This window comes from Podarcis liolepis (assembly GCF_965112155.1).
Source record: "Podarcis liolepis genome assembly, chromosome: 5".
NCBI classification, from domain to species: domain Eukaryota; kingdom Metazoa; phylum Chordata; class Lepidosauria; order Squamata; family Lacertidae; genus Podarcis; species Podarcis liolepis.
This window is the reverse complement of record NC_139556.1, coordinates 26,556,137-26,582,542: the sequence shown is the minus strand read 5'-3', so window position 1 is coordinate 26,582,542 and position 26,406 is coordinate 26,556,137. Positions and strand designations below refer to the sequence as shown.

The 26,406-nt window shown below is 47.5% G+C and overlaps 1 protein-coding gene across 46 annotated transcripts in view; it reads left to right on the top strand.

The window, feature by feature from the left end:
• The window catches only part of LDB3 (LIM domain binding 3), a 151,818-nt gene extending 127,146 nt beyond the window's left edge, over positions 1–24,672 (top strand). For 29 of the 46 annotated variants that reach the window (XM_083502527.1, XM_083502523.1, XM_083502520.1 and 26 more), the window contains 5 exons: positions 8,191–8,512; positions 16,578–16,758; positions 18,280–18,400; positions 18,769–18,884; positions 19,759–24,672. In XM_083502527.1, the coding sequence (XP_083358653.1) occupies positions 8,191–8,512; positions 16,578–16,758; positions 18,280–18,400; positions 18,769–18,884; positions 19,759–19,848 (830 nt within the window). In that variant the 3' untranslated portion in view covers positions 19,849–24,672. The remainder of the gene's footprint in view (positions 1–8,190; positions 8,513–16,577; positions 16,759–18,279; positions 18,401–18,768; positions 18,885–19,758) is intronic. The other 17 variants (XM_083502545.1, XM_083502555.1, XM_083502535.1 and 14 more) reach the window with 2 other exon arrangements.
• The last annotated feature ends 1,734 nt before the right edge of the window (positions 24,673–26,406 follow it).

Below are 26,406 nucleotides of genomic sequence, written 5' to 3'. Positions count from 1 at the left end.
GTATATGGTTACCAGATTTTTTTCAATGAATCCGGGGACCTTTTTTTTTTTTTTTTTTTTTTTTTTTTGAAGCTGAGTAGCAACAGGGAGTCAGTAGTGTTGGATGGTAAGGCAAAAGATGCAAAGCCCTTCTTTCGCACCCTGTGAAACATAAATGCTCAGTGTTTTATTAAAAACTGGGCAACAGTGCGCCGCCTGCCCGTAACTCCTGAGCCTTCCCCGATCCCCTTCCCCCTTTGTTTTGACAGATCAGGAGAGTCACGGGCGGGCGACCATTGCCCAGGAGAGGCCAGCCTGGTAGTGCAAATCTGTCCCCGGACAAATTCCGTCCCCGGAATGTCCTTGGGAAACGTGGCAGTGGCAGCCTCAGCAGCCCGTAGCCAGCCTGGTAGCGCAGTTGGCTCTGGCTGGCTTCAGGAGCTGCTTGCTGCCGTAGTGCAGGGGAAATGGCGGGTGCCACGGCAGCGGGCAGCTCCTGAAGCCAGCCAGAGCCAACTGCGCTACCAGGCTGGCTCCGGGCTGCTGAGGCTGCCACTGCCATGTTTCCCGGGGACAGATTTGCAAATCTGGGGACTGGATCCGGGAACCGGGGACGTCTGGTAACCCTATAGTAGTATAACCTACCTCACATGGTCATGGTGAGGATAAAATGGGGAAGGGGAGAACTGTGAAGGCCACCTTGAGCTCCTTGAAAGGAAGAGGGGGGACGTGAAAATAACATAAAAATAGCAGCTTTACAGGCAACAGCTGAAAATCTGCCTTGAAATATAAATGCTCTTATGCTTCACTTCAAATGATTGCTGTGGCTCCTTGGTGGTATCGAATTGCCAGTAAGAATTCTTACATAGCTTAGCAATCGTTTGATGTCCTTTGGTTTACTTTAAAATAAAACAAGACACCCTCAGCATGCTTTGGGGAACCTAATCGCTTTTTCAGAAATCTGTCGTAGGATTGCAGGTTGCCGTTTCTGAATCCAGTCACAAGGTGGCAGGATGCCCTAGTTCTTTTTCTAGTTTTGTCTGAACGCTGAGCAATCTACAGACTGACTGCTGTTTCAACTCCCAGGCAGCAGGACTGGAGCAGATTCAGATGTCAGGAGTGGGCCTGACATGCTGTCAGAAAGAGGTGACAGTCCCTTTCAGCCCTTTCCCTGGAGGTGGGTCGCTGTCAGGAAAGACAAGCAATTCCACTGTACTGCAAGCAGCTTCTTGGAAGAATTTGAGAAGCTGCTTGCAATACAGTGTGAGAAGCTGCCAGGAAAAGGAAGGGAGGATCCCATAAGCCTTTGCACTTGTCTGAACGGGCTCCGGTTGCAGATGTGCAGGCGGTCTCGTTCCGTGGGTAGCTATGCGTATTTCTGGCCAGGCCGAAATGGATACTTAAAACAAAAATAACTCTGGAGTCATTTTGAGATGAGCTTGTGATCCCCCTCCCCCTTATTGTCTGTCTTGTTAATAGCATACACTCCAACATTTCTGAAGAAGAAATTAGGACACACACACCCCGACTAGCCCTTTGCCACCGCACCGCTCGCATCCTTGCACCCCCCAAAATCCACTGCCAAAGCTTACCCACCCACTGCCTTGCCAACTCAAGTTTGTGCATGCTCCACTACTGCACAGCACCCCACACTGCCGCACACCCGCCACTGTGGCCACAAACACATGAGGAGGGCCACAGCGGCGTACTTCTGGAAGTGGCGCTGTATTTCAGGAAGCAGCGGCCTTCCTTGTGCGTGTGCACCGGCCAGCAGCGGCAAGGTGTGGAGCCAAAGCACACGTCTTTTGGTTCCGCACTCTTTTGGTCCCCCTTGGCTGAAATGGTAGAACACTCTGGGACTGAATCAGAAGCGAGGGTGGCTTCTGTAATTCCAGGATGTACCCGTAAAAATGGGACAGTTGGAGGGCCTGTAACAAGAGAGTTGGAATTTTAGTTAGTGTTTTAGCAGTTACATTTAACTTACTGTGTTTTTATTGTTGTTAATATGCCGTGCTTTAACCTGCCTTAGGGTTGTGAATCAAAAGAGGGTGCGCTAGAAACTGAAATAATAATAATAATAATAATAATAATAGGATAGATGAACCTCACTTAAGGCCCTAGGTGGGGATCATATTTTAAAGTGTTCTCTTACCTATTTATTTTTAAAACCTCACTGAAAGCAGGAAGCTAGGACAGTCAGGATCACGTTGGGCTACAACCTTTCTCGCTTGCTTGCTTGCTTGCTTGCTTATTTGCTAGCTTTTTATTTATCGGGTATTTTTCCTTACATGGGGGAGCATTAAAAACGGCATTCCCTCACCTGCAGCCCTAATATAATTCGTTCCAGCCATCCTGTCACATGTATAAACCAAACTGACTTTTCTGCATGGGGGCAGCCTGAGATGCTGCCGTAACGTGCAAGAGGGCAGTACCATCCAGGTACCCCCATGTCTGAAATGCTTTGAAGTGAGAGAATTTGAAAGTAAATTAGATATGTAAAAAAAGAAAAGAAAAACCACCCATCCTGTTTTGCAGTTCTCAGCAAATTTACCTGGGAGTAGATAAAAGAGAAGAAAAATATTTAAGCCAAAAAATCCACTTACCTGTGAGTAAGTCCTACTGAACACAGTTGGCTTACTTCTGACTAAACTTGCTGAGGGGTTGCACTGTATAATTAGAATGTAGGAGATCCTTCTTCAAAGATAGATGATAGATAGATGATAAATAGATAGATGATAGATAGATAGATAGATAGATAGATGACAGATAGATAGATAGATAGATAGATAGATAGATAGATAGATAGATAGATGACAGATAGATAGATAGATAGATAGATAGATAGATAGATAGATAGAGATATATAGATGCAGCTAAAGTGGAATGGGTCTAACTCTAAAGGAAACTTTCCTATTCAAGAGCACTTCATACAGGAATGTGTTCCTTACAGGTCCTTGTGTAGCCAAGTTTAGGCTGCTGGGCCTTGGAATGCTCAGAGAACAAAGGCATTTGTCATAGTCAATAGCAACACTATTCTCCAAGTTAAAACATTAACCAGAAACCAGGAGCTTCTGCACGGAATCTGGCAGTCTGCTCCACAATGTGATGGTTTGTCAAGACTGAGCCAGGGGCAGCAGTCAGAGGTGAACCAATGAATATAAAAAAGCACACATGAGCAAGGAAGAGCTCGTAGCGCAGGCAAGAGGCCAGCTGACCCAGGAAGCCTTTCATAACACTTCTGGTTTAATGCCCAGCCTGAGTGGGTGGGGCTAGTTTGGAGTTTGAAAATACGCCACATAAAACGCAATAATTGGGGTTGCCATATTTTGAAGAGCAAAAAAAGAGGACCCATTTGCCGACTTCTGCTTTTAACTGTTGGTCGCTATGACGGCTCTCATTTTAAAGGTAAAGGGACCCCTGACCAATAGGTCCAGTCGTGACCGACTCTGGAGTTGTGGCGCTCATCTCACTTTCTTGGCCGAGGGAGCTGGCATTTATCCGCAGACAGCTTCCGGGTCATGTGGCCAGCATGATTAAGCTGCTTCTGGCGAACCAGAGCAGCGCACAGAAACGCCGTTTACCTTCCCGCAGGAGCGGTACCTATTTATCTACTTGCACTTTGACATGCTTTTGAACTGCTAGGTTGGCAGGAGCAGGGACCGAACAATGGGAGCTCACCCCGTCGCGGGGATTTGAACCGCTGACCTTCTGATCGGCAAGTCCTAGGCTCTGTGGTTTAACCCACAGCTCTCATTTTACATACCCATGAAAACTTCCAGGACGTGTCTTGGAAAAAGAGAACACGTGTCAACCCTTTTCTTAGGATGTGGATAGGTGTGATGAGGACATCTCTTCTCCCCCTCGCATAGTTACTCAGATGACCAAAGTTTGTCAAGGCTAGACCTGAAAGTTGGGCTCTCTCTCCCGCACTAGGAGTGCCATTTAGATAGTCCCACCCCTCACCCCATTTAAAATACATTCATTTTAAAAAACACTTTAAATATATTTGTGTGCACATTCTCATACCCTCCAACATTTCTCTGATGAAAATAGGGATGTTCTCTTCCATAATAATAATAATAATATTTTCTTTTATTTATATCCCGCCCATCTGACTGGGTTGCCCCGGCCACTCTGGGCGGCTTCCAACATATATAAAAACATAATAAAACATTAAACATTTTTAAAAAAACCTTCCCTATACAGGGCTGCCTTCAGTTGTCTTCTAAAGGTTGTATAGTTACTTATCTCCTTGACTTGGGGGTCGCATAACTCCATACCCTCCAACATCTCTCCAGTGAAAACAGGTCATCCTAAGGAAAAGCGGGACATTCCAGGATCAAATCAGAAACCAGGGTGGCTTCTGTAAATCCAGGACAGTCCCTGGAAAATAGGGACGCTTGGAGGGTCTGCGTTCTACTTTCAAAGTACATTCTTTCCTTCAGAGAATTCTGGGCTCCATAGTTTGTTTAAGTGTTGCTAGGAAATGTAATTGTGAAAAGTAAACTCCAGTGCCCAGAATCTGAGGGAAATAATGTGTTTCAAATGAGCTCTAAAGGCATAGCATGTGCACAGGCCAAGGGAGAACCTTCACACACACACACACACACACACACACACACACACACACTGCATGCACGTAGAGGTGTTTTCACAGGATCCAGAACCCTGATTTTCTTTTTCAGGGTTTGTGGTTGCGGAAAGGGAACCCTTTGTGTGCACACCTATGAAATGAACACACTTGGGTGGAGAGCAGGGGCTGCTGCCATGATCCTGCTCCTTCCTCCACCCCCGACGTTGAATAGGGGATCCACACTGTGGTGTATACATAAATGACACAATGAGATATAGGTATGATTTCATGTTCAAATGAGTGAGAACTGATTCTTGGAGGTGATGGCAGGGAGGGAGGGGAAACCAGGAACGCTACCAACTCAAGAAAATCACATTGTTTAATTACAGAGCGTGGAGGTGGGAGGCTTTTGAACTTGGCAATTAGAGATGAAATATCGCCCTCTAATTTTTACTGACTTAATAAATACCATGAGACAGAAATAGCAGGGCCCTGGGGCTTAGGGTGATTGTGATGGGGGGCAGACGGGCAGGGGATTTGATTCAGATATCTTTAAACTCTGTTTACCTTTACCGCATGAAAAAGATGAAGCCTGGAGCTAAGGTGGAGGGTGCCTGCTTGCGAAGCAGGGATATTTGTAGTTGCTGCTGGGGAAATGGGGAGGGGAAACCAAACAGAAGGGGTTTTTGTTTTTAAAATATGGGCGAGAAGGAAGAACAGAGCGTGAGACAAGATTTTATTGGGTGCCTGTCAAGAATGCTTATCTAAAACAAGCTTGTTATTGACAGAGCAAGAATCGGACTTGGCACATGTACACACCGTGCCTTTAATGCACATACAAAACACACGGTTTCCCTCAAAGAATTCTGGGCATTGTAGTTTACTCCCCTTCCTCCACACAGCTCCCAGCAGCCCTTAACAAACTACAGTGCCCAGAATTCTTTGAGGAAAAGAACATGTTTCGAATGTAGCAAAAAGTGGCCACTGTCATCTTTCCTTCTTTCCTCCCTCCCTTCCTCTTTCTCCTTCTCTCACTCACACATTCACTCCCTTCTCCTTCCTAATAAAACCCCCATTCTCTCTCTCTCTCTCTCTCTCTCTCTCTCACACACACACACACACAAGCCCTTCTCTCTTTTTCTTTTTCTTTTTCTTTTTCTTTTTCTTTTTCTTTTTCTCTCTCTCCTCCCTGCCCGCTACACCCCTTCTCCCTCCCCACCCCAGCTCAGCAGGCTGCCACAGAAGAGGACAGGTGGCTCTTGCCCAGAGGTCCAAGCTGATCATCAGAAGGCAGCTTTTGAAATCAAGCCTGGTGCCCGGGTTAGATGGTGTTAGAGAAGGATTAGACACATTCTCTCAAAGCATTGGTCCATCTCAACAGCTATTACCCATGACAGTGAAATAGAACTTCCATGTTCAGGGGCAGCCTACCAGGTGCCACGGACACCAACAGCGGAGAGCTGTCGCTGCCCTGCCTTGTGAGCTTCCCAGGGACCACTGGGCGGCTGCATTTGGAAACAATGACCCCAGCCGGCATCTCCCACCTGAAGTGGGGCAGTCCAGTAAGAAACAACATCACAGGCATCTGCTGATCCTATAGCTGAGCTCTCTTGATTTGCACAGCCAGGAGTGGAGTTGTCAGAACGCAACTGAACTGCTGTGGCCGTAGTTCAATGCACCCCATAAAAGCACATGCCTATCTGGCAAGAGTGCAAGGAGAATGAAAGCATGGCTAACCAATAGATGGGGGAAGGGTTCATTCATAGAATGTCTGCGCCAGGTAAGGCTGGCAGAGCCCCTTGTCCAAAACCCTTCAGGGCCTCTGCTAGTTCCCATAGTTGCAGATGGATCCAAGGGCTGACTCAGTTTAAGGCAGCTTCCTATGTTTTTATGGAGTGGAAGGGAGGAAGAGATCCTGATTCCTTGGTGCCTGCAAAGGGTTAATTGCTGCTGCCTATTTTACGCCCTGGGCATTACAGCTGTTTGTGAATGGAGGCATTATACCTAAGGCGGAGCATAATATTAGAGCCCAGCACAATGGGGGCATTCTCAAAAGGCAGCTGGATTTCAGGAGGGACCCTATGGATCAGTGTGCATGGATGTATGTATGGATGAAGGAGGGAGGGAGGGAGGGAGGGGAGAGGTCAGGAAGCCACCAAACAATACCACAGCTGTGCGTCAAGAAGTACTAGGGAATTTAGCTGTGGCCAGCAGATCAGATCAAGCTCACACTTTGGAAAAGTGAGCAGTCTTGGAAGGGAACCAGCAACAAATGGGGGGAGGGGGGAGCAGGGAGGTCGGGTTGGAGGCAGTGCATTTCAGGAAGAAAGGCAAGCCCCAACGCTTTTAATAGAAGTAGAGAGGGGCATTAAGGGGAGGGGGTAAGAGTCAGGAAACAGCGTTATGATGGAGACAAAAATACTTTCCATTCCTGGGTGGGGGGGAATGGGGAGTCCCTGCAGCTGTCCTCCATTCAAAAGAACTTTGCAGTGCAATGCATGAGAACTGAGTTGCAAGCCTGTCTTTCTGGGGAATTTGCCCAGACACGTTTCTTTCTGGAGGAAGAAAAAAGTTGCTGTTTTGTTGGTTTCACAGGAACACAAAGCTTCTGCCCGGATCAGAGGAATCAAATTGGAATAAAGCTGCTGGCACCATGCGCGTAGCCAAGTGGGGGGAGACAGGGGAGACTGCTGCCCCCCCCCAAACCAGTAAAAATAAATACAAAGCAATACAAATCTGAGGTTCTGCCCCCTAGCAAAAGCCTGCCCCCCCCCAACAAAAAGCCTGGCTATGCCCATGTCTGGCACCCTTTTTCAATTACAGTTGGCCAATGTGTTTTTTGTGTGTGTTTTCTACAGTGCTGGCTGGCACCTATTGGAACTGGTTGGGTGGAAGACAGGGAGACCACCAGTAGGTGGCGCCAGAGCCAATGCCAGGCAGATCCAAGCTTTTGCCCCCATCCTCCTCCCTACCTAGTTATATAATGACAACATTGAGAGTTGAGGAGGAGGAGGAGGAGGAAGCAAAACAGCCAATGCCATACTCTAGACTGGATATAAATAAGGAGCCGGGAAGGCAGGGGCTGGCTGAGGTTCCGCCTTCACCCTAACCAGTCTCCAATGAGACTGCGCACACATTTGCCCACCTACCTGAATTAAGCCCCCTTGAAACAGTGGGTCTTAACTTCTGACTGCACCATAGGCCACCACAACCCAAGGACTTTCCATATTTTGCTGCAGTGGATAAGAAAAGTCCTTCAGGTTTTGCATATATATCAGTCACATGCTGCCTTTATCCAAATGCACTGGATGTATTAACTCCCTCCATCCTCCCTGAATAAAACCTTGCTGCTACTGCTGCTACTGCTGCTGCTGCTGCAATGTTACTGTAGGTGACCTTGATAATCATGGCCAAACCGAGACTCGGCAGTGGCTTTTATCGTTGATTTGGCTCCAGAGACAGGGGCTTATCTGATATCCTTGGATCAGCTGCGCAGCACTTGATTTGTGATAATGGGCTGGGCGGCAGTTGAGGTCACCTGAGGCCGTTGTGGCTTGAAGGAGGTTCTGGTCAATACTGCAGCTTGCAATAGCGAAAATAAAGGCAGCTGGGTGAACACTGTTTCCTTTCCTTAACAGCAGCTCCGGCGCCAGCCCCAGTGCCTGTACACACCCAAGCTCCAAGCCAAGCGGAGCCTTCAAGCCGTCCTCCCTGGATCACGGACGACTCCTTCTCCCAGAAGTTTGCTCCGGGGAAAAGCACCACCACTGTCACCAAGCATATCCTGCCACGGGGGGCTCCGGTGCCACCCCCGCCAGCCTCGGCCCCCACGTACCCACCTCCTTCCATCCCGGCCTCTTCCCAGGCTCCGGCAGTTGCCCGGGGAACGATTCAGAGGGCTGAGCGCTTCCCAGCCAGCAGCCGGACTCCGTTGTGCGGACACTGTAATAGCATCATCAGGTATGGCAGTGGGACTCTTCTGAGGGAGGGGGAATGGGAAAGCATCACATCGCAGAGCAATTTAGACCAGTGGGCCAGGATTCCTAGTGAGGTTGAGCAGGGCTTTGGCCCTTAAGAAAGGAGGAAAGATGTGTTGTTGTTGCTGCTGCTGCTGCTGTTGCTGCTGCTGCTGCTGCGACACTGCTATTTCTCCCTGGACTCACAAACTAGGCCTTGGCTACATGCAGCCAGCACAAGCTTTGTGGAAGGCTGACTTAAGGAAGAGCTAAAATACTTCTCGAACACACAGTCATGTAGAGATATGAAGATGGAGCCGGTGTGGCAGCTACAATCTGTAGTGGAAGGATCTCCAGAAGACAGCACAGTCATACTGTTAAGTCGTGGGTTGACATAGCAGCCGGCACAGCGATTTCTTCAAGTAGCTCTTTATTATGGTAAGCTGGAATAGAACTGACTGCGAACAGCTCAGCCGGCCTGTATTTATAGGCAGCCGGCTGTCAACATTGTAACCACAACAGCCCAGAGTTCCCGCCTAAAATAACAGACGCGGACCTGAGTGAAAACTATCTACAGACCTGAGTGAAAACTATATACAGTATCCCCCTGTTGGCCCAGGGTGAAACTACACTACATAACACCCCTCCCCACCGAGATAAGGCGTTAGTTACAATCGTAATGGTTTCCTTATATACAGCACTACGCGTAATGGTTCAATTAAGCACAAAAGCATATCGGTTACATTTCCCATACTTAGACCAACAGTGATACCTGTCCAACAACATAGTCCTTTAAATAAGTTGGGCGCTTGGAAACCCTGCCAGACCGCCGGGGACTGGTAGCCAAGTCCGGAGGGCCACACAGTTCTCGCTGAGGCTGCGGTGCGACCCTAGGTGGCGTTGGAACCAACTCCCCTGGATCCGCTGCTGTGGGTGGAGCCTCCGCAAGTGGAGTGGTCTGAGTCTGTTCTGAAACGGCTTGGTTCGGCTCCACGCTGGCAGCTTGCGAGGGAGGTGTAGGTGGGGCCTCGCCATCTGTACGTGTCTCTTCTGGAGCCGCAAGCGCAGTTGGGGGCACCTCAGTAGTGTCCAAGTCCCCAACCCTGCGCCTAAGCTGGTCTATGTGCCGTCGCCACAAGCGTCCGTCTTCGAGTGCCACCTGGTACGAGCGAGGTCCAGTGACTCCCACTACTGTGGCTGGCACCCAAGGGATGTCCCCCACATAGTTCCGGGCAAAGACCTGGTTTCCTGGGACAAATGACCGTGGTGCGTTGGCACAGCCTGGGGGTTCAGCCACGGCAAAGTCTGGGTGTAGCCGGTCGAGCGGTGACCTGAGGCGGCCCATAAGCAGTTCAGCAGGACTCCTCCCTGTGGCCGCATGAGGGGTGATGTGTTGCACGAACAAGTATTTGGCGACCCGCTCATGCCAGTCTCCCCGGTCCAGGCGCGCCAGTGCCTCTTTTGTCGAGCGCACCATTCTTTCCGCTTGCCCGTTGCTGGATGGATGAAAGGGTGCCGTTAGGGCATGGCGGATGCCCAGTCCCAAAAGATACCGCTCAAACGTGCCTGACGTGAACTGCGGTCCGTTGTCAGAGACAAGGACATCAGGACACCCATGCGTTGCAAACAGGCCTCGCAGCACCCGGATGACAGCTTCGGTAGTGGTGGAGGGCATCAGGGCGACCTCCAGCCATTTGGAATAGGCGTCCACCACTACCATAAAGGTCCGGCCGTGAAAGGGGCCAGCCAGATCGATGTGCACCCTCGACCAGGGTGTCTTTGGCGTCTCCCAGGTGTGTCCCTTAGCTACCGGTGGTGCAGGCCTCGACTCCTGGCACGCTTGACAGGCGGACACCCAGGCAGTGATGGCATCGTCCATATTAGGCCACCAGACGTAACACTGAGCCAACGCCTTCATTTTGACAATTCCCGGGTGGCCAACGTGCAGAGCCTCCAGGACGCGCTGACGGAGTCCCTGGGGAATCACGACGCGGTCTCCCCACAGCAGGCAGCCGCGATGAGCTGAGAGTTCATGTTGTCTGGTTGCGAAGGGCTGGAACTCCGATGCAAAAGGCCCTTGTGGCCACCCCCTCCACACCCAGTTGAGCACCCGGCTGATGGTGCGATCCTGGGCAGATGCGGAGGCCACAGTGGCAGCCAATACAGGCGCTGCCGGAAGATCCTCAATCGGAAGGAGCGATGAAGCTGGAGCCGGGTCTTCCACAAATGCTGGAAGAGGGCAACGGCTGAGGGCGTCGGCATGGCCCATCGATTTCCCCGGGCGATGGATGAGCCGGTAGTGGTAGGCAGCCAGGAAAACAGTCCATCGCAGCATGCGTGGTGAGAGGACCGGTGGAGTTGGACGATCACCGGCGAGGAGGCCCAGGAGTGGCTTGTGGTCAGTGATGAGGTCAAAAGTCCTGCCATAGAGGTATTCATGGAACCTCTTCACTCCAGCCACAAGTCCCAATGCCTCCTTGTCGAGCTGGCTGTAATTCCGTTCCGTCGGAGATAGTGTCCTGGAAAAGTAGGCGAGCGGTGCTTCTCTTCCATCTGGAAAACGGTGACTAAGGACAGCACCGATGCCAAAAGGTGAGGCGTCGCAGGCAAGGACCAGTGGCCTGGATTCACTGTACTGTACCAGCACACTGTCTGAAGAAAGGAGAGCCTTGACCGCGTTGAAGGCCGCCGTCTCCCGATGACCCCAGGCCCAAGGCGTCTTAGTGCTAAGGAGTCGGTGAAGAGGCTCAGCCACTGTGGCTTTGTGGGGCAGGAACATGTTATAAAAGTTCAGCAGCCCCAGGAATGCCTGCAACTCCGTTTTGTTCTTTGGGGTGGGGGCCTGCTGGATAGCGCGGATCTTGGATGTGGTTGGATGAAGACCGGAGGCATCGATAAGATAGCCCAGGAACTCTACCTGTGGAACGGCGATCTGGCACTTCTCCCTCTTTACCTTGAGCCCGGCCTCCTGGAACCTGGTCAGCACGGCACGGAGGCGCTCGAACAGCTGCTGGTGTGAGTCTGCAGACACCAAGACGTCATCAAAATATGGTACCACGCCCGGAAGCCCTTGCAGGAGACGCTCCATAAGGCTTTGGAAAATGCCAGGAGCCACACTCACCCCGAACTGCAACCGGCGGCAACGGAAAGCCCCCCGGTGGGTGACGATCGTCTGGGCTTCAGCAGTGGCATCATCGACTGGCAGTTGTTGATAGGCTTGGGCAAGGTCCAGCTTAGCGAAGACCTTACCCTCACCCAGGGAATGCAGCAGGTGTTGGACAACAGGAACCGGATAAGCGTGCTGCTGAAGCGCCTTGTTGATCGTGCACTTGTAGTCAGCGCAGATTCTCACCGACCCATCTGGCTTGACAGGCGTGACGATGGGGGTTTCCCACTTTGCGTGGTCAACCGGCTCCAAAACTCCTTGGGCGATCAGTTTGTCCAGTTGTTCGTCCACCTTAGCCTTGAGAGCAAAGGGAACCCGGCGTGGCTTTAGCTTGATGGGGGCGACTTGTGGATCAAGGCTAAAGGAGATGGGCGTACCTGTATATTGGCCCAAGGTGCCGTCAAAAACCTCGGCAAAGTCTTTGACCAGACCCTCAGTCTCTGCGTTAGAGATGCAGTTGATGCCGGTGACTTCCAGGCCGAGGGCATCAAACCAGTCTAGCCCTAGGAGGCTTGGCCGCTGACCTTCGACCACCACCAACCGGAGCAGGCCTGAAAAATCCTTGAAGGCGATCCGGAACCGGCCAACGCCTACCACGGGAATGTCGTTTCCCTGGTAGTCTCTCAGGTGTACGCGGTGAGAGTCGAGTTGCCTTTTGGACACTCTGGGTACCAGTCTTTTGATGGTGCTCCATGACACGATGGACAGGGCAGACCCGGTGTCAATCTCCATGTCACATGGAGCTCCTTCAATGAGCACCGTGACGTTCAGCTTGCGTCGCGTAGGCGAGTCGGTTTGGCCAATCGTGGTTCCAGACGGGCAGCGGCAGTTGGTGAGAGCGAAACAACTTTCCTTGGCAGACTGGAGTGAAGACTTGGACTTGCGAGTCGATGAAGGGGGGGGTGTCAGACGGAGCCGATCGGCAGACCTTAGCGATGTGGCCCCTTCTGGAACACTTCCTACAGATGGCGTCTCTGAATCGACACTTGGCACGGGAATGGTTGCCTCCGCAGCCAGCACATTCCGGTTGGCCCTTGGACTTCTGTTGGAACTTCCTGCGCTCCCGCTTTGTCTGGTGCACGTCATCGTCTTCACTGGAGGATGCCTCCTCACTGCTGGCCTCTTCATGATGCACCGGAACTGGCTCCCTAGCAAGACGCGGGCTGCTGGACTTGCGGATCTCCTGGGCGGAGCGTTCAGCAGCTTCTGAGGCCACAGCCTCCTCAATGGCTTTCTGTAGCGTGAGGTCTGGCTTGGCTAGGAGGCGCCGTTGCAGATGGATGTCCCGGACCCCGCAGACGATTCGATCCATCAGGGCATCGTCTAAGTCTCGGAACTCACAGTGCATTGCAGCCTGTCGCAGGGCGGTGGTGTAGTTGTTGATTGACTCCCCCTCTGCCTGGTTCCGGTGGTAGAACGCATGGCGGGCAGCAATCTTGGACGGCTTTGGTGCGTAGTGGTTGCGGAGCTTCTCTTGGATCGTGTCCCATGGTGTTGCCTGGACTGCTTCAGGCGCAACCAACGCTCGGGCCGTCTCAAACACCTCAGGCCCACAGAGGCTGAGGAATAGGCCCCGCTTCCGCTCCTGTGATACTTCTGTCAGCTTGTTGGCTTGGAGGTAGCAGTCGAACCGAGCGAGGTAGGAGTCCCATGATTCAGAGGCTGGCGCAAACGGCGGTAGAGGCACAAGTGAAGCCATGATTCCGATGCCGGCGTGAAGGGCGATGGATGGAACACAGTGCTCTAGCCAGAACAGTCAGCTCTGAATTGGTTCTGCCCAGTGATTTCGCTCAGTGATTTCGCTCTGTGATTCAGCTCAGTGATTCAGCTCAGTTCAGAGGCTGGCCGCATCTGGCTGTGCTCTGATGTCCATCAATCCCACCCTCGTCGCCAGTGTTAAGTCGTGGGTTGACATAGCAGCCGGCACAGCGATTTCTTCAAGTAGCTCTTTATTATGGTAAGCTGGAATAGAACTGACTGCGAACAGCTCAGCCGGCCTGTATTTATAGGCAGCCGGCTGTCAACATTGTAACCACAACAGCCCAGAGTTCCCGCCTAAAATAACAGACGCGGACCTGAGTGAAAACTATCTACAGACCTGAGTGAAAACTATATACAGTATCCCCCTGTTGGCCCAGGGTGAAACTACACTACATAACACATACCTCGGAAGTCAAACGCCTTGTGAGTCAGACTTTTGGCTCCCAAATGCCGCAAACCCGGAAGTGAGTGTTCCAGTTTGCGAACGTTTTTTGAAACCTGAACGTCCTACGTGCAGGGGCTTCCTGCAGCCAATCGAAAGCTGCGCCTTGCTTTCTGAACATTTTGGAAGCCAAACGGACTTCTGGAACGGATTCTGCTCGACTTCCGAGGTACGACTGTATAAAGCTAGCTTTCCCACCCTGATGAGCAGCAAAACTGGGGTGCACTGAAGGATGAAGAAGGAAAGCAGCCTTGAAAAGGACTTTTGAACAAGGGTCTCTGCTTCAGCAAGCAGGACCCTGGAGGAGCAGAAAGAGAGGGCTCCTCCCCACTTCCTCCCCCCCCCCCCGGATAGCGGTGGGGCAAAGGCAAAACTGCTTGGACCCATGCCTAGAAAGCGTGACACAAGCAGAAAACCACTCAGGCACATGCTTTATAGGCATGGGACAAGGGGGCGTGTGGACAAGCCCCAAAGGAGAGCCCTGAAAAGGACTTCTGAACCCTTAGCAGCAAGCAGGGACCAAGAGGTGCAAAAACCAGAGGCAGTGAAGGAAAAGTGGGGGATGATGATGGAGTCAGACCCTGGATTCTGCTGTCAGCAGAGGGATTTTCAGCAGCAAAGTGACCCAGCAGCAAGAGTGGTACCACACAAAGGAAACTGGGAGTGGTCTTAGAAGTCCAGTTTTTTGACCTTTTGGGGGAAGGTGTCCTTCCTTCCTAGACAGCCTTTAATTTCCTATGCCTCTTTTCACTCTGCATTTATGGTCAGGATGCTCCCCACCCTGATAAGATTGTCTTCTGCAGAGGCAATTGGTGTTAGTCACTCTGATTAATTTTGGCCTTGGGGCACACTGTTGCAATGGGATTTTGATTGGATTTTGCCCAAAGCTACGCTCTATGCACAAGGCAAGCAACATCTTCTCTGTTAAGGTGATCCATGGAATTGATCACCTTTCTCAAGCTGCTGCTGCTGCTACTAGTCTCCTTACCTTGCAAAGGAGACCACGCTGAAGCCATTGAAATAATAATAATAATTCGTATAGGCCATGGGTAGGCAAACTAAGGCCCGGGGGCTGGATCTGGCCCAATCACCTTCTAAATCCGGCCCGCAGATGGTCCAGGAATCAGCGTGTTTTTACATGAGTAGAATGTGTCCTTTTATTTAAAATGTATCTCTGGGTTATTTGTGGGACATAGGAATTTGTTCTCCCCCCCCCCCAATATAGTCCGCCCCCCCCCCCCAAGGTCTGAGGGACAATTGGCCGGCCCCATGCTAAAAAAGTTTGCTGACCCCTGGTATAGGCCATACTGGAGTAGAATTTCTCCCAGGCTTTTGTATCTAGCAGCCTGCCAGCATGGTAGAGAACCAAACAATTATTATTAGCGCTTTTGGGAAATAAGACTATCTATGCATTGTCTATACTCAGTAGGAATATATCACCATCTGCCCTGTTCTTATGTGCTCTTCAGAGCTGGTAAGCATTCAAAACTAGGTACTTATATGCACTTAAGAATCACTAACGACAGTGGAAGCATATGCAGGGCACTTGAATTATGTCGCAAGGTGTCATTTCTACTTATCTGGTTGAGAGTACAAACTGTTCTTATCCAAGGCTGAATATAAAGAAACAGCATATTTAATTATGCCTACTTTATCTAATTCTCCTGATAGCAACACTAGGTCAGCGTCATTCAGATTTTTCAGCTTGGGGCATTTCTACGTTACAGATTTGAACTTAGAAGTGATCCCTTCTTTGCAATGGCTTTTATGAATCGTAGTTTGGGAGAGATGTTTGCAATATTTTAACAGACAATTCTGAGCAAAGGCTGTTGTGGTGCCTTAGGGTTTTCCTGCTCCAAGTATCTAGCGTGAAACTGCCATGCGTTCACTCACTTTTTAAGGGGCATCTACATGGCACCATCGCCGACATGGGTGGCGCTGTGGATTAAACCACAGAGCCTAGGACTTGCCGATCAGAAGGTCAGCAGTTCGAATCCCTGTGACGGGGTGAGCTCCCATTGCTCGGTCCCTGCTCCTGCCCACCTAGCAGTTCGAAAGCACACCAGTGCAAGTAGATAAATAGGTACCGCTCCGGAGGGAAGGTTTCTGTGCACTGCTCTGGTTCTCCAGGATCAGCTTAGTCATGCTGGCCACATGACCTGGAAGCTGTATGCCGGCTCCCTCAGCCAATAAAGCGAGATGAGCACTGCAACCCCAGAGTCGGTCACGACTGGACCTAATGGTCAGGGGTCCCTTTACCTTTACCTACATGGCACCATCACCCAGACATTGTCGTCCTGCGTTTTCCCTGTGGTTCTTCTGTCTTTTCTTAGGTTGCAGGAAGTCTGACTTTTTCGAGAGAATGGAAAAGTAGTGCAATCTCCATGTGTGTAGATGCTCTTCCTTCCGTTGGTGCCCCTAGAGCCAGACCACCAAACAGAAGTCTTGTGCTTTGCTGAAACTTATGCCATAATAAATATATTAGCCTTTAAGGTGCAACAAGACTCTTTTTGTTGTAACAGACTGACACAACTTCCCCTCTGGGAGGCGGTTTTTCAGGACCTCCATCAAACCATCATTTCCCAGGATTCAGTGGGGAAAGCCAGAGCAAATAAGAGATAGAAAAGCAATGCAAGGTTGTTATATAGACCTGTCCTTCGCATTTGCAACCTTTGAATGTTTCTGTCCTGCGATTTACAGGGGTCCTTTCCTGGTAGCCATGGGTCGTTCTTGGCATCCTGAGGAATTTTACTGCGCATACTGCAAGGCATCCCTGGCTGACGTCGGCTTTGTTGAGGAGCAGAACAGTGTGTACTGTGAGCGTTGCTATGAGCAATTCTTTGCCCCTACCTGTGCCAGATGCCACACCAAGATCATGGGGGTAAGTCTGCAAGCAAGCACAGCCAAATGCCAGCAGAAGACGTGTGGCAGAGTTCTGGCAGAGTTAGGCCCGCAAAGTAGCAATCAAAAAGGATGAATTGTGACCTTGCCAGCACCAGAGGTCAGGCAGTTTCTGGGCCTGTCAACCTGAGGGTGCTGTCTTGGCTTCCATTTGGTTCAGTTTCTGATCAGGTTGTAAGTAGCACAGGCTGCCCATGACTGATAGGTTTTTCTTTAAGCCAGTAAGCAAACATGCCTCTGTTCGCAAGCTGAATTTTGTTTGCTGTGAACTCCATAACTTAATCTAAGCTCATTTACTGGGTTGTTTTGCAACACATTCATTAAAGTTAATTAAACTTGCTAACAGTGACTCACTAATGAGACATGCTACTGACCTAAATGATGGTGGGCTGTTGGCGCTAGGCGAAAAGGGCAGAGCATCAGATCAAATTGCATAATATCTGTGTAAGTATGAATTAAAAAGCTGAAAAGAGGAAGCATTTCCTATAGCACCACCTGCACATTTAAACAATTGCCTGACATGTAATTAGCTGTGGCCAGAGTGGTGCATAAATTACTCTGTGTTCTCTCTCTCTCTCTCCCTCCCTTTTCTCTCTCATTTGTTAAAAACGCTCTCTAAAATGTAAACTTAACCTGGCTATTTTTATTGTGATAGAAAAGCAGCCATGCTGGACCCCAAGCTATGCCAAAGTCATCCCCCCCTCTCCCCCTCCCCACCCGCAGAGCAGGGGGGTGGTAAGAAACTGGCCTGGGCTCCAGTTGAGACTGGGGTCCTCCATGGCTGCTGTCCAAAAGCAGGTCTCTAAAGCTTGCTCAGGGTCTTGGTCCATAACTGAAATCTCTTGCCCATCCCAGAAATACAAAATTATGTCTCTGTCAGAGGACCTTGTCTCATTGGCTCTGGGCTCCATAAATATCCTCTCGGAGCCCCAACCTTAATGGCCACCTGTGGGGCAACAGCAGTTCTGTGCTCATCCGCTTAAGGGGCTTTCTCCCCAAAATAAAAAGTGCCAGCCTAAGCTTGTATTCTCGCATCTGAAAAAGACATCTGAGCTGATGCCGGAACCTGGAGGGAGGAACTTGATTATTTTAAACTCAGATTGTAGGCCACATTGACCTTGTGCTCTTAAAGCCCACTCACTGTTTCTGGGGAAATAGGGCCTAGGAAGATGTGTTGTACAAAAGTTTTGGGCGGGTGGGAGATGCTTAATCGACACACACCCCTTTCCTACCAGCTGATTTGCCCCCCAGCCAACATTCCAGATCTGTGTCAGCTGTGGCAAAACATTTGGCAGAGCAGATTTGCGGGAGAAAGCCACTTGGGGAGGGAAGGGTTTAGCCCCCTCCCCACTCCACTTGGCCCAAGGCTTCTTCCCTCCAGTTAAGGAAGAACATATCGTCCTCCTATCCTTCACTGCCCTGGCCTGACACATCTGTCTCTCTCTCCGTGAATGCCCTTTCAGTGGTGAACAATACATCTGCTACTCTGCTTGCCTTTCAGGAAGTGATGCATGCCCTTCGGCAGACTTGGCACACAACTTGCTTTGTCTGTGCTGCCTGCAGGAAGCCATTTGGGAATAGCCTCTTCCATATGGAGGATGGAGAGCCCTACTGTGAGAAAGGTATTGCACACCCAGCTTATGCTCCTGGAAATCTTACGGACAGTGTTGCTCAGTGTCTTATGCTCCCGCGGCCCTCTGTTCTTTCGGAAACCTCTGCATGCAAGCAAAAAGTGTGGCTGCCCAAGAGAATGGAATAACTGGGCACTGCGCCTATTCTCCCCACCAACCCTCCCATTTGAAACTGTGCCCACACTTTGCACATGGATTTGCCCTCAGATGTTTTGGATAGGTGGCAGAAGGAGAGAAATAAGCCATTCCAGAACAAGTTTGTAAGGCAGAAAATAGTATTCCAAACAACAATAAACCCAGCAGATCTGGAAGAAAGCTGTTTTGCGTTCTAAATGTTGGTTTTTTGTTTCCATTTCTAGATTATGTGGCCTTGTTCAGCACCAAATGCCATGGGTGTGACTTCCCTGTCGAAGCAGGAGACAAGTTCATCGAAGCCCTTGGACACACTTGGCATGACACCTGCTTCATTTGTGCTGTAGGTTTCTTGTATCAAAACATGCTAGGGCTTTGCAGTCCTCCTGTTCCTAATCTTCCCGTGCAGCAAATTCGTGGCACTTCAGTTTCTTTCTGGACTGTAGCATTCTGACTGCAGTGGGTGGGAGGTTCACTATATAGGAGGGTTCTAGGGTAGTCTTCTTCCTGATGCACTAGTTTTCTACCTCCAAGGCATTTTTCACTTGGTGCAGATAGGGGCTTCCTGAGGGCTGACTGAGGTGGGGGGCAGTGCCCCATACACCCTAAAGGACCTGCCACAACTGTCTATGCTTTTGTGTGCAACTCTCTCTCGTTGCCTAGGTTAGTGCCAGCCTGGTGTAGTGGTTAAGAATGGTGGATTCGTAATCTGGTGAACCGGGTTCACGTCTCTGCTCCTTCACATGCAGCTGCTGGGTGACCTTGGGCTAGTCACACTTCTCTGAAGTCTCTCAGCCCCACTCACCTCACAGAGTGTTTTTTGTGGGGGAGGAAGGGAAAGGAGAATGTTAGCCGCTTTGAGACTCCTTCGCAGAGGTGCCCAAACTTTTTTCAAAGAGGGCCAGATTTGATTAAGTGAAGATGCGTGAGGGCTGGCTACAGTGGTTGACCTTTTTTTAAGAATGAAGTTGTTTTTTACAATTTTACCCCAAAGTTGTTGACCTTTCATTGGGATTTTACACCAGGATTAGGCCCCCAAAATGAACTTTGGACATCCTTGTCTTAAGGGGAGTGAAAGGCGGGATATCAAGTCCAAATTCTTCTTCTTCTTCTCTTAGGGGTGGACTCACACGCCATTTTGTTGAACTCGTGAAATTTGAATGCTGCCTTTCACCCTCTTTGTTTACACATAATATCCCTGTATTCTTAATTTTCAGGTGTGCCATGTGAATTTGGAAGGCCAGCCATTTTATTCGAAGAAGGATAAGCCGCTATGCAAGAAGCATGCACACGCCATCAATGTCTAAAGGAAGAACTAGAAGCTAAAGGCAAAGTGAAAAGTTTAGGAGTTGGCTCAACAAACGAAATATAGATAGTTATGGATTTCTCATGACCGGGACGGGAGGGGTCAGGGGAGGTAATGAATTTAGAACCTTCTGACATTGAATTCAGCTGCTTTTTCTATGTGCAGATCTTTCTCCTACATACTTCATATTAAAAAAGGAAATGAATATTCAAAACTTGACAGTGAAAGATTGCTGCAAAGGTTTGAGCAAAATGAATGGGTGGGGGGGGATCATTTATAAAACGGTTGCATAAAATTACAAATACTGAATATCTTCGTGTGTGTGTGTTCAGCACCGTACACTTAAAGCTTATACTACACAACAGTGCTTTTAAAAAACCACCATTATTAGTATTACTTTACAACTCAAAGTGTCAAAATAGTAGGCGTAGCATAACTTTTATAGTCGATAGTGATAGGCCAACTGAGTGTTCCTCACAAAACAAACACAGTTTAGACTCTAGAATGACTTTTATGACCCTCATAGCGTTAACTAAAAACACCCCATTGGTTAACGTAATCAAGGCTTGCAATCAGAACACAGCAAAGGGCATGTCCACACTTCATCACACGGATGTGGAACTGTCTTCCTTCTAGTATGTACAGTTCCACATCACCCTGGTAACTGAATATGGAGGAATCCTGGAAGGCGGGACCAATGATGTGGTCCTTTCCTTGCATGAGCATTGTGCTCCCTCCCAGCTGGTGAATACTTGAATAGAAATAAGCCACATCCTGGGTTCCCATGCATCTCATTGCATTGTTGGAGCAACACAAGACCACCTTGGGGCAGCAGCTTCCTTGCTGCCACGACTGTGAATTGGCCCTGATATTAGTTGGGATAGAGTGTGGAGTAAGCTCAGGCCTATTTTGCCCATACCTGAATTTGCATGGTAGCCATTTCACTGTGATGCTATGGCCATGACACATGCGTGTCTATACCACAACCACATGTACAGGGCTCATTGCATGAGTCTTCCCACCAGAAAGGAGAGTGGCATTTGGGTAGCGATCGTGCAAGGGAGGGAGGGAAAACCATGCAGTCAGCTTTGCCCAAGTTGTTACTGTGTTCACGTGCATGAAGCAACCCTGTGGGATAGAGCTACAGAGAAGCTGTCGCCACAAGGCTCTGGATATGTACGAAGGGAATTGTCTGTTGGGGTGGTTGGTAGGAAGAGCGAGCAAGCGAGCTGGGAGGAAATAAGCTGGTTAACTATAATTCCTGTTGAGAAGAAGAGAAGCAACAGAGAGCATATAGCATTAAAGAGTTTTAGCTGATTACCTCATTCAGAGCATCACAAGGGAACCGGTTTCCCCCAGTCTGCTGCTACATAAGGAAAGAGGAAAGCCTGGAGAGGATCCGCTCTGTATTTCTCTGTGTAGCTGAGAAGCATTTCCTCTTGCTTGTCCTCTCATCTTATGGGTGCAGGGAAAATAGATAGTGTAATCTCAGCTCCCAAAAGGACAATGGAGTCTAGAGCAGCCAGGGGCAATTCAAACCCTTATTTCTGCTAAAACTGATACCGTTCACAGGGCAGCCCGGAATGACCTGCATGCTCAGTTCTAACTGTGATTAGATTCTTAGATAACGTCACCTCTGAAGTGTGATTGTGTTTGCTGCTGCAAGAAAACGAAGCTTTTGGATATTAGAGTAGTATTAGTGTAACGCCTTTTGAACAAATCATGCACAATATCTGAACAAGTATACTTATTGTAGCTTTTGTATTATTGAGACTGGCAGCATGTATTTATTCCGTCTGTAGGTTTGGATATTTAAGCAGTTAGTATCAAGCAACTGTCTACTCAGAGGAGCATCCTAATCTGTGATCTAGGCATGGAAGGAGTATGTCAGTGTTAGTAACATCTGAGTGCGCAAAATGGTCATAATCTGAAGCTATTTACTTTGAAATCATCCCAGTGTTATACCCTTCAGGAAATAGCTTTGGAATTGAAGGTTATAGTAACACATACTTATCATTCATGAAAAGGGAAAAGAACCATCTGATTTTAAGGATGTTGACTATTGGACTATTGAGTATTTAAATAGCACCCCCTTTTAAGTTGTGTTTTATTATTTACTAGATGTCAAAAAATTGGGGGGGGGACCTGCTTTATCTTGCTCTCAAACACTATGCCTTTTTAAAATAAATAAGTTATGGAATGCACTTTTAAGACCACTTTTGATTTCTGCAGGAGAATGTTCAGCACAGAGTTTCCCAAACTTGGGTCTCCAGCTGTTTTTGGACTACAATTCCCATCATCCCTGACCACTAGCCACCTGCTAGCTAGGAATGATGGGAGTTGTAGTCTCAAAACAGCTGGAGACCCAAGTTTTAGGAAACCCTGGTTTAGCATATGCTTTAAGTCAAATCAATTTGACTTAAAGGTGCTCAACTTTTTTTTCCCCTTTTCCTTAGACTGGAGGACAAACCACAAGGTTAATGTTTTTGTATGCAACATTTTGCTCCTTTTCCTCAGTCTCTATGTTGGATAGTTAAGCATATCTGACCTCCAGAATATATGCAAGTACAGCACTTTAATTCTTCTTGGTCTTGTCATTTTAACAAGGACTGCAGAACTTTGTGGTTAATTGTTCTTTTAAAAGAATCTCTAGCATTTTAGTCAAACTTTTTTTTAAAAAAAAAATTATATACGAGTCATGCTGGTTTTCTCTTTACATCTTAGGAACCGAAGACAATTAGAATAGTTGGTGGCAATGAAACTTTCTGTGATCTGAGAAGTCAACCACGCACAAATAGGACTCAATTATCACACTGCTCTTTTTTCCACTTCAGATTATCTCTGGCGGGCACTTTCTACCAATAAAATGACAGTGAGCCACATTTATTGCTTCACAACAGAATGACAAACCCTACAATAGATCATGGGTTGACTGCACTGTGACAACTCTGTCATTAATCACTCAGTTGTCACTTAGGGCCCATTCTTAAGTTGCAGGGGTAGCATTGCTGTTGCTGCCCGGCGACTGGATCCCATGCTTTTCCAGTAACGTTTGGATGACTAAAACCACAAGGGTGAGCATCTCTCACCTGCTCCGCTGTTCCTAAGTGGTTCCTAAGTGCATTTGCCCCTTTGTTTTCTGCCACAGTCCTGCCATTATTTAAATACCCCTTTGTATACGTCTCTGCCAGAAGTCTCTGCATGTTTAGGTGGTAGTTGTAGAGTGTGACCCTAAACACGTTTGACTTGAAAAGGGTTCCATTGATGCTGGTGGCTGCTCAGAGCCAGGGCAAGTGTTGCTGTAACTAGTTTACCTGCAGAAATAGCTGCTCTGCACAAATGAGTAGTAGAATACAGGAGGGCACAAATGGGAGATTGTGGCTGCCTTTCTGCGACTATAAAACCGTTGCAGATAAGGGGATAAGATCTCCCATGGGGGGCTTTTTCTTTCCATGTTGCATGACTCATGCAAGTCAGCCATTTTCATTATCCATTTATCTTGTTCCGGTTTTATCTGTAAGACAGGAAAATGTGGGGTATAAATAAATAATTCTCACATGCAAAGCCCTGAGCAGGCATGGCCAAACTTGGCCCTCCAGATGTTTTGGGACTACAATTCCCATCATCCCTGACCACCGGTCCTGTTAGCTAGGGATGATGGGAGTTGTAGTCCCAAAACATCTGGAGGGCCAAGTTTGGCCATGCCTGCCTGAAAGTAACATCTGCAGTGGCTCTTACTGCTCAGTAAATGTATCTAGCATCAAAGAGTTAACTTTAAGTAGTATCTCACATATCTGCCCTGCCAAGACCACTCTTTTTAAGAAAAAGAATATGCATGTGTAATACAGAGTAGGGCCTATAGTCAAGTAGAAAATTAACTACTGAGGGAAGGAAAACACTAGGCAGGTTCAGCTGTTCACCGTCTTTGTAACCTATAACTATTACCTACTAAAACAATTTTGTTCCTATTTTGTTTCACTAGCAAGAGTGGTGATTATTTTTTGCTTCTTTTATTCCTAGAAGTCAAATACTGTACCTGTGAATGACCAAATGGTGAAAGTTGCATTAAATCATTTTAGGGGATTTGATAAATTATATGAAATGATATTTAAGTAAACACTATAACTTTTATTTTTTCTAAAGTTGAAACTCACCAATATCTATTTAAAACTTTCTGGGTGCAATCCACATCCTGTTGAATCACATGGCAAACCTTCCATCTGGATTTGCAACCCCTTTGTAGTTGGCTTTTAATCTGTTTGCCTCGAGGACAATACATGTTGCATAAGTCATAGACATTCAGAAAAGCATTTCATGTAATTTACCACTGCATGCTAAAAATCAAGTTTACAAAAATAAAACCGATACACACAAGCAAATGGCACAGGTTTGGTCCTTCAGCGGTCAGTAGCTTGGATGAAATATTTATTTCAAAGCTCGCTCTGTATTCAGTAACATGGATGCTGCAGCAGTAACTAAAAAATAGCATCTGCTGCTAGGTCACGTAATTTTAAATAGGAAGGCCTGGTAATAGGTGCTGATATTTTGTAAAAAAATGAAAGTTATTAGCATTTGCAGCTCAGTGATTTGGTCTCTGCAGCAATCACACTATGCATCTTGCTTTTTTAAAATGTATGGAAATATTGATTTGACACCACAAGTGACCTTACTTTTACATATGGGTTTGGTTTTGAACACCTAGGTTTTTATTTCAGATGTTCATTGTAATGTGTGATTTGTGAGGTGTGAGTGAATATATTTTGCATGGATTATATGTGCCAACACAAATAAAATATTCTGCACCCTTCAAAAGAAAAAAGAAAAAGGACCCAACGCTGTGAAAATTCTTTCTCAACTTTATAGAGAATGAAAAAAAAATTATCAGCCAGGAATACTCTCATTAAAAAAGCCATCTTCTGTTTTCAACTGTTTTATGAAAAGTAGTTCTGAGATTACATAGGTTCACACATAACATTACAACTTGGTTAACATTAACCAAAATGCTGAGGCATTTGGATTTTTTGCCCCTTTTCATTCATGGTTGTGTAGCCCTTGGGTGATTGACAGTTCCTTAAACATATTTAAAGAGGAGGTCTGGGCTTGCCTGTAACACTAAGCTATGGTTAACATTGACTAAGATTTAGGAGCCAACTACAAACCTTGCTTAATGAGTGACTTTTACACGTATTTAATAAGACATAGTTCAGTTGCTGGACTGAGTTCACACATAACACTAATCCATGGTTTGGTAAACCATAGTTTTAAAAGCCATGGTTTACTGTTATTTGTGAAGCAGGTAATATTCAACCTTTGGCATTTCTTCCATTTCTCTTGCATTTTGCCTCCCATCCTGTAGCCCTTGCAAAATAAATAATTCAGAATTCTTCAGAACCCTGGGTAGCAGAGGCTAAATGGATTATGCCTATTAAAGAGTTACAGATTTGGTTGATGCATATGAATTACTCCAGACACAGAATCGGGGGTGGAGGGAATGTCACGGATATTATACACATGCCTACTTCAAGTCATGTTATTTATTTTGTTAAAGCATTATAAAATGGTTAATTTTTTTAAAAAAATCTCTAAGCATTGTACAGTATAAAAAATACATTTAAAAATAAAACAAAAGTGCAACCAGGAACCAATAAAATAGCAGTATAAAGACATTTAAAAACAAAACGGGAATTTGTAGCGATTATTCCAAAGGCAGACTACTCTAAGGGACAAACTCCAAATTATGCACAAATGCATAATCGTAGCCCTTTTTGTAAGGAAAAGTAGCTTTGTGAGGCCATTTTGAGCAGAGAAGAGAGGGGGGAAGGAGTGCTTAACCCTTACCCCAGTTCCCATTCCATGGCTGTTTATCCCTCTGCCCCATCCCCAAAGTTCATGTTTCTGATGGCAATTCTAGGATTAGAGTTAAGCCCTTGTTCTTTCTAAAGTTCTGAAGTCCTAAAAGTAAACACCTTCTAGCAGAGGTGCACTTTGTAAATATGATCCAAATGGAAAAGAGCACAAAAATGCAAAACGCTAAGGGTCATAGTTGGCCTTCTGTTTCAGCCTCTCTTTTGTCATCACAGGATAATTCATTATAAATGGATTAATGGTGAAAGGCTCAGTAATAGCCCTTGGTAAGGAAATAGGAGCACTGTATGAGGATATCCTTTTTCCGCACCAGAGTGCCCAATACTTTCAATTTTATATACAGCGGAAGCAATTAATTGTAAGAGAAGCACAGCTGAGCTTCCTGTGGCTGCGTTTGCAACAGAAACTATTGTTTAAGGTTTTGGATCGTGTCATAAACTTCTCTAGCGGTTGTGCTGCGATTTTTAAAATCTTGAGCGTTTCATTTACAATGCTTTATCACTATTCTGGGCATGTAAATGGGGGAAAGTGCAAGCATGCATGCACTAGAGCAAAGGGATAAAATAAGTTTGATTCTTTGCTTTCAGGTTTTAAGGTAGTTGTTAACAGAGCAAATGCTACACTGATTCATAAAATGTAATTAATTGGAATATAAAAAATACTGTCGTGCAATTTTTGCTCCCGCTATTAAGCA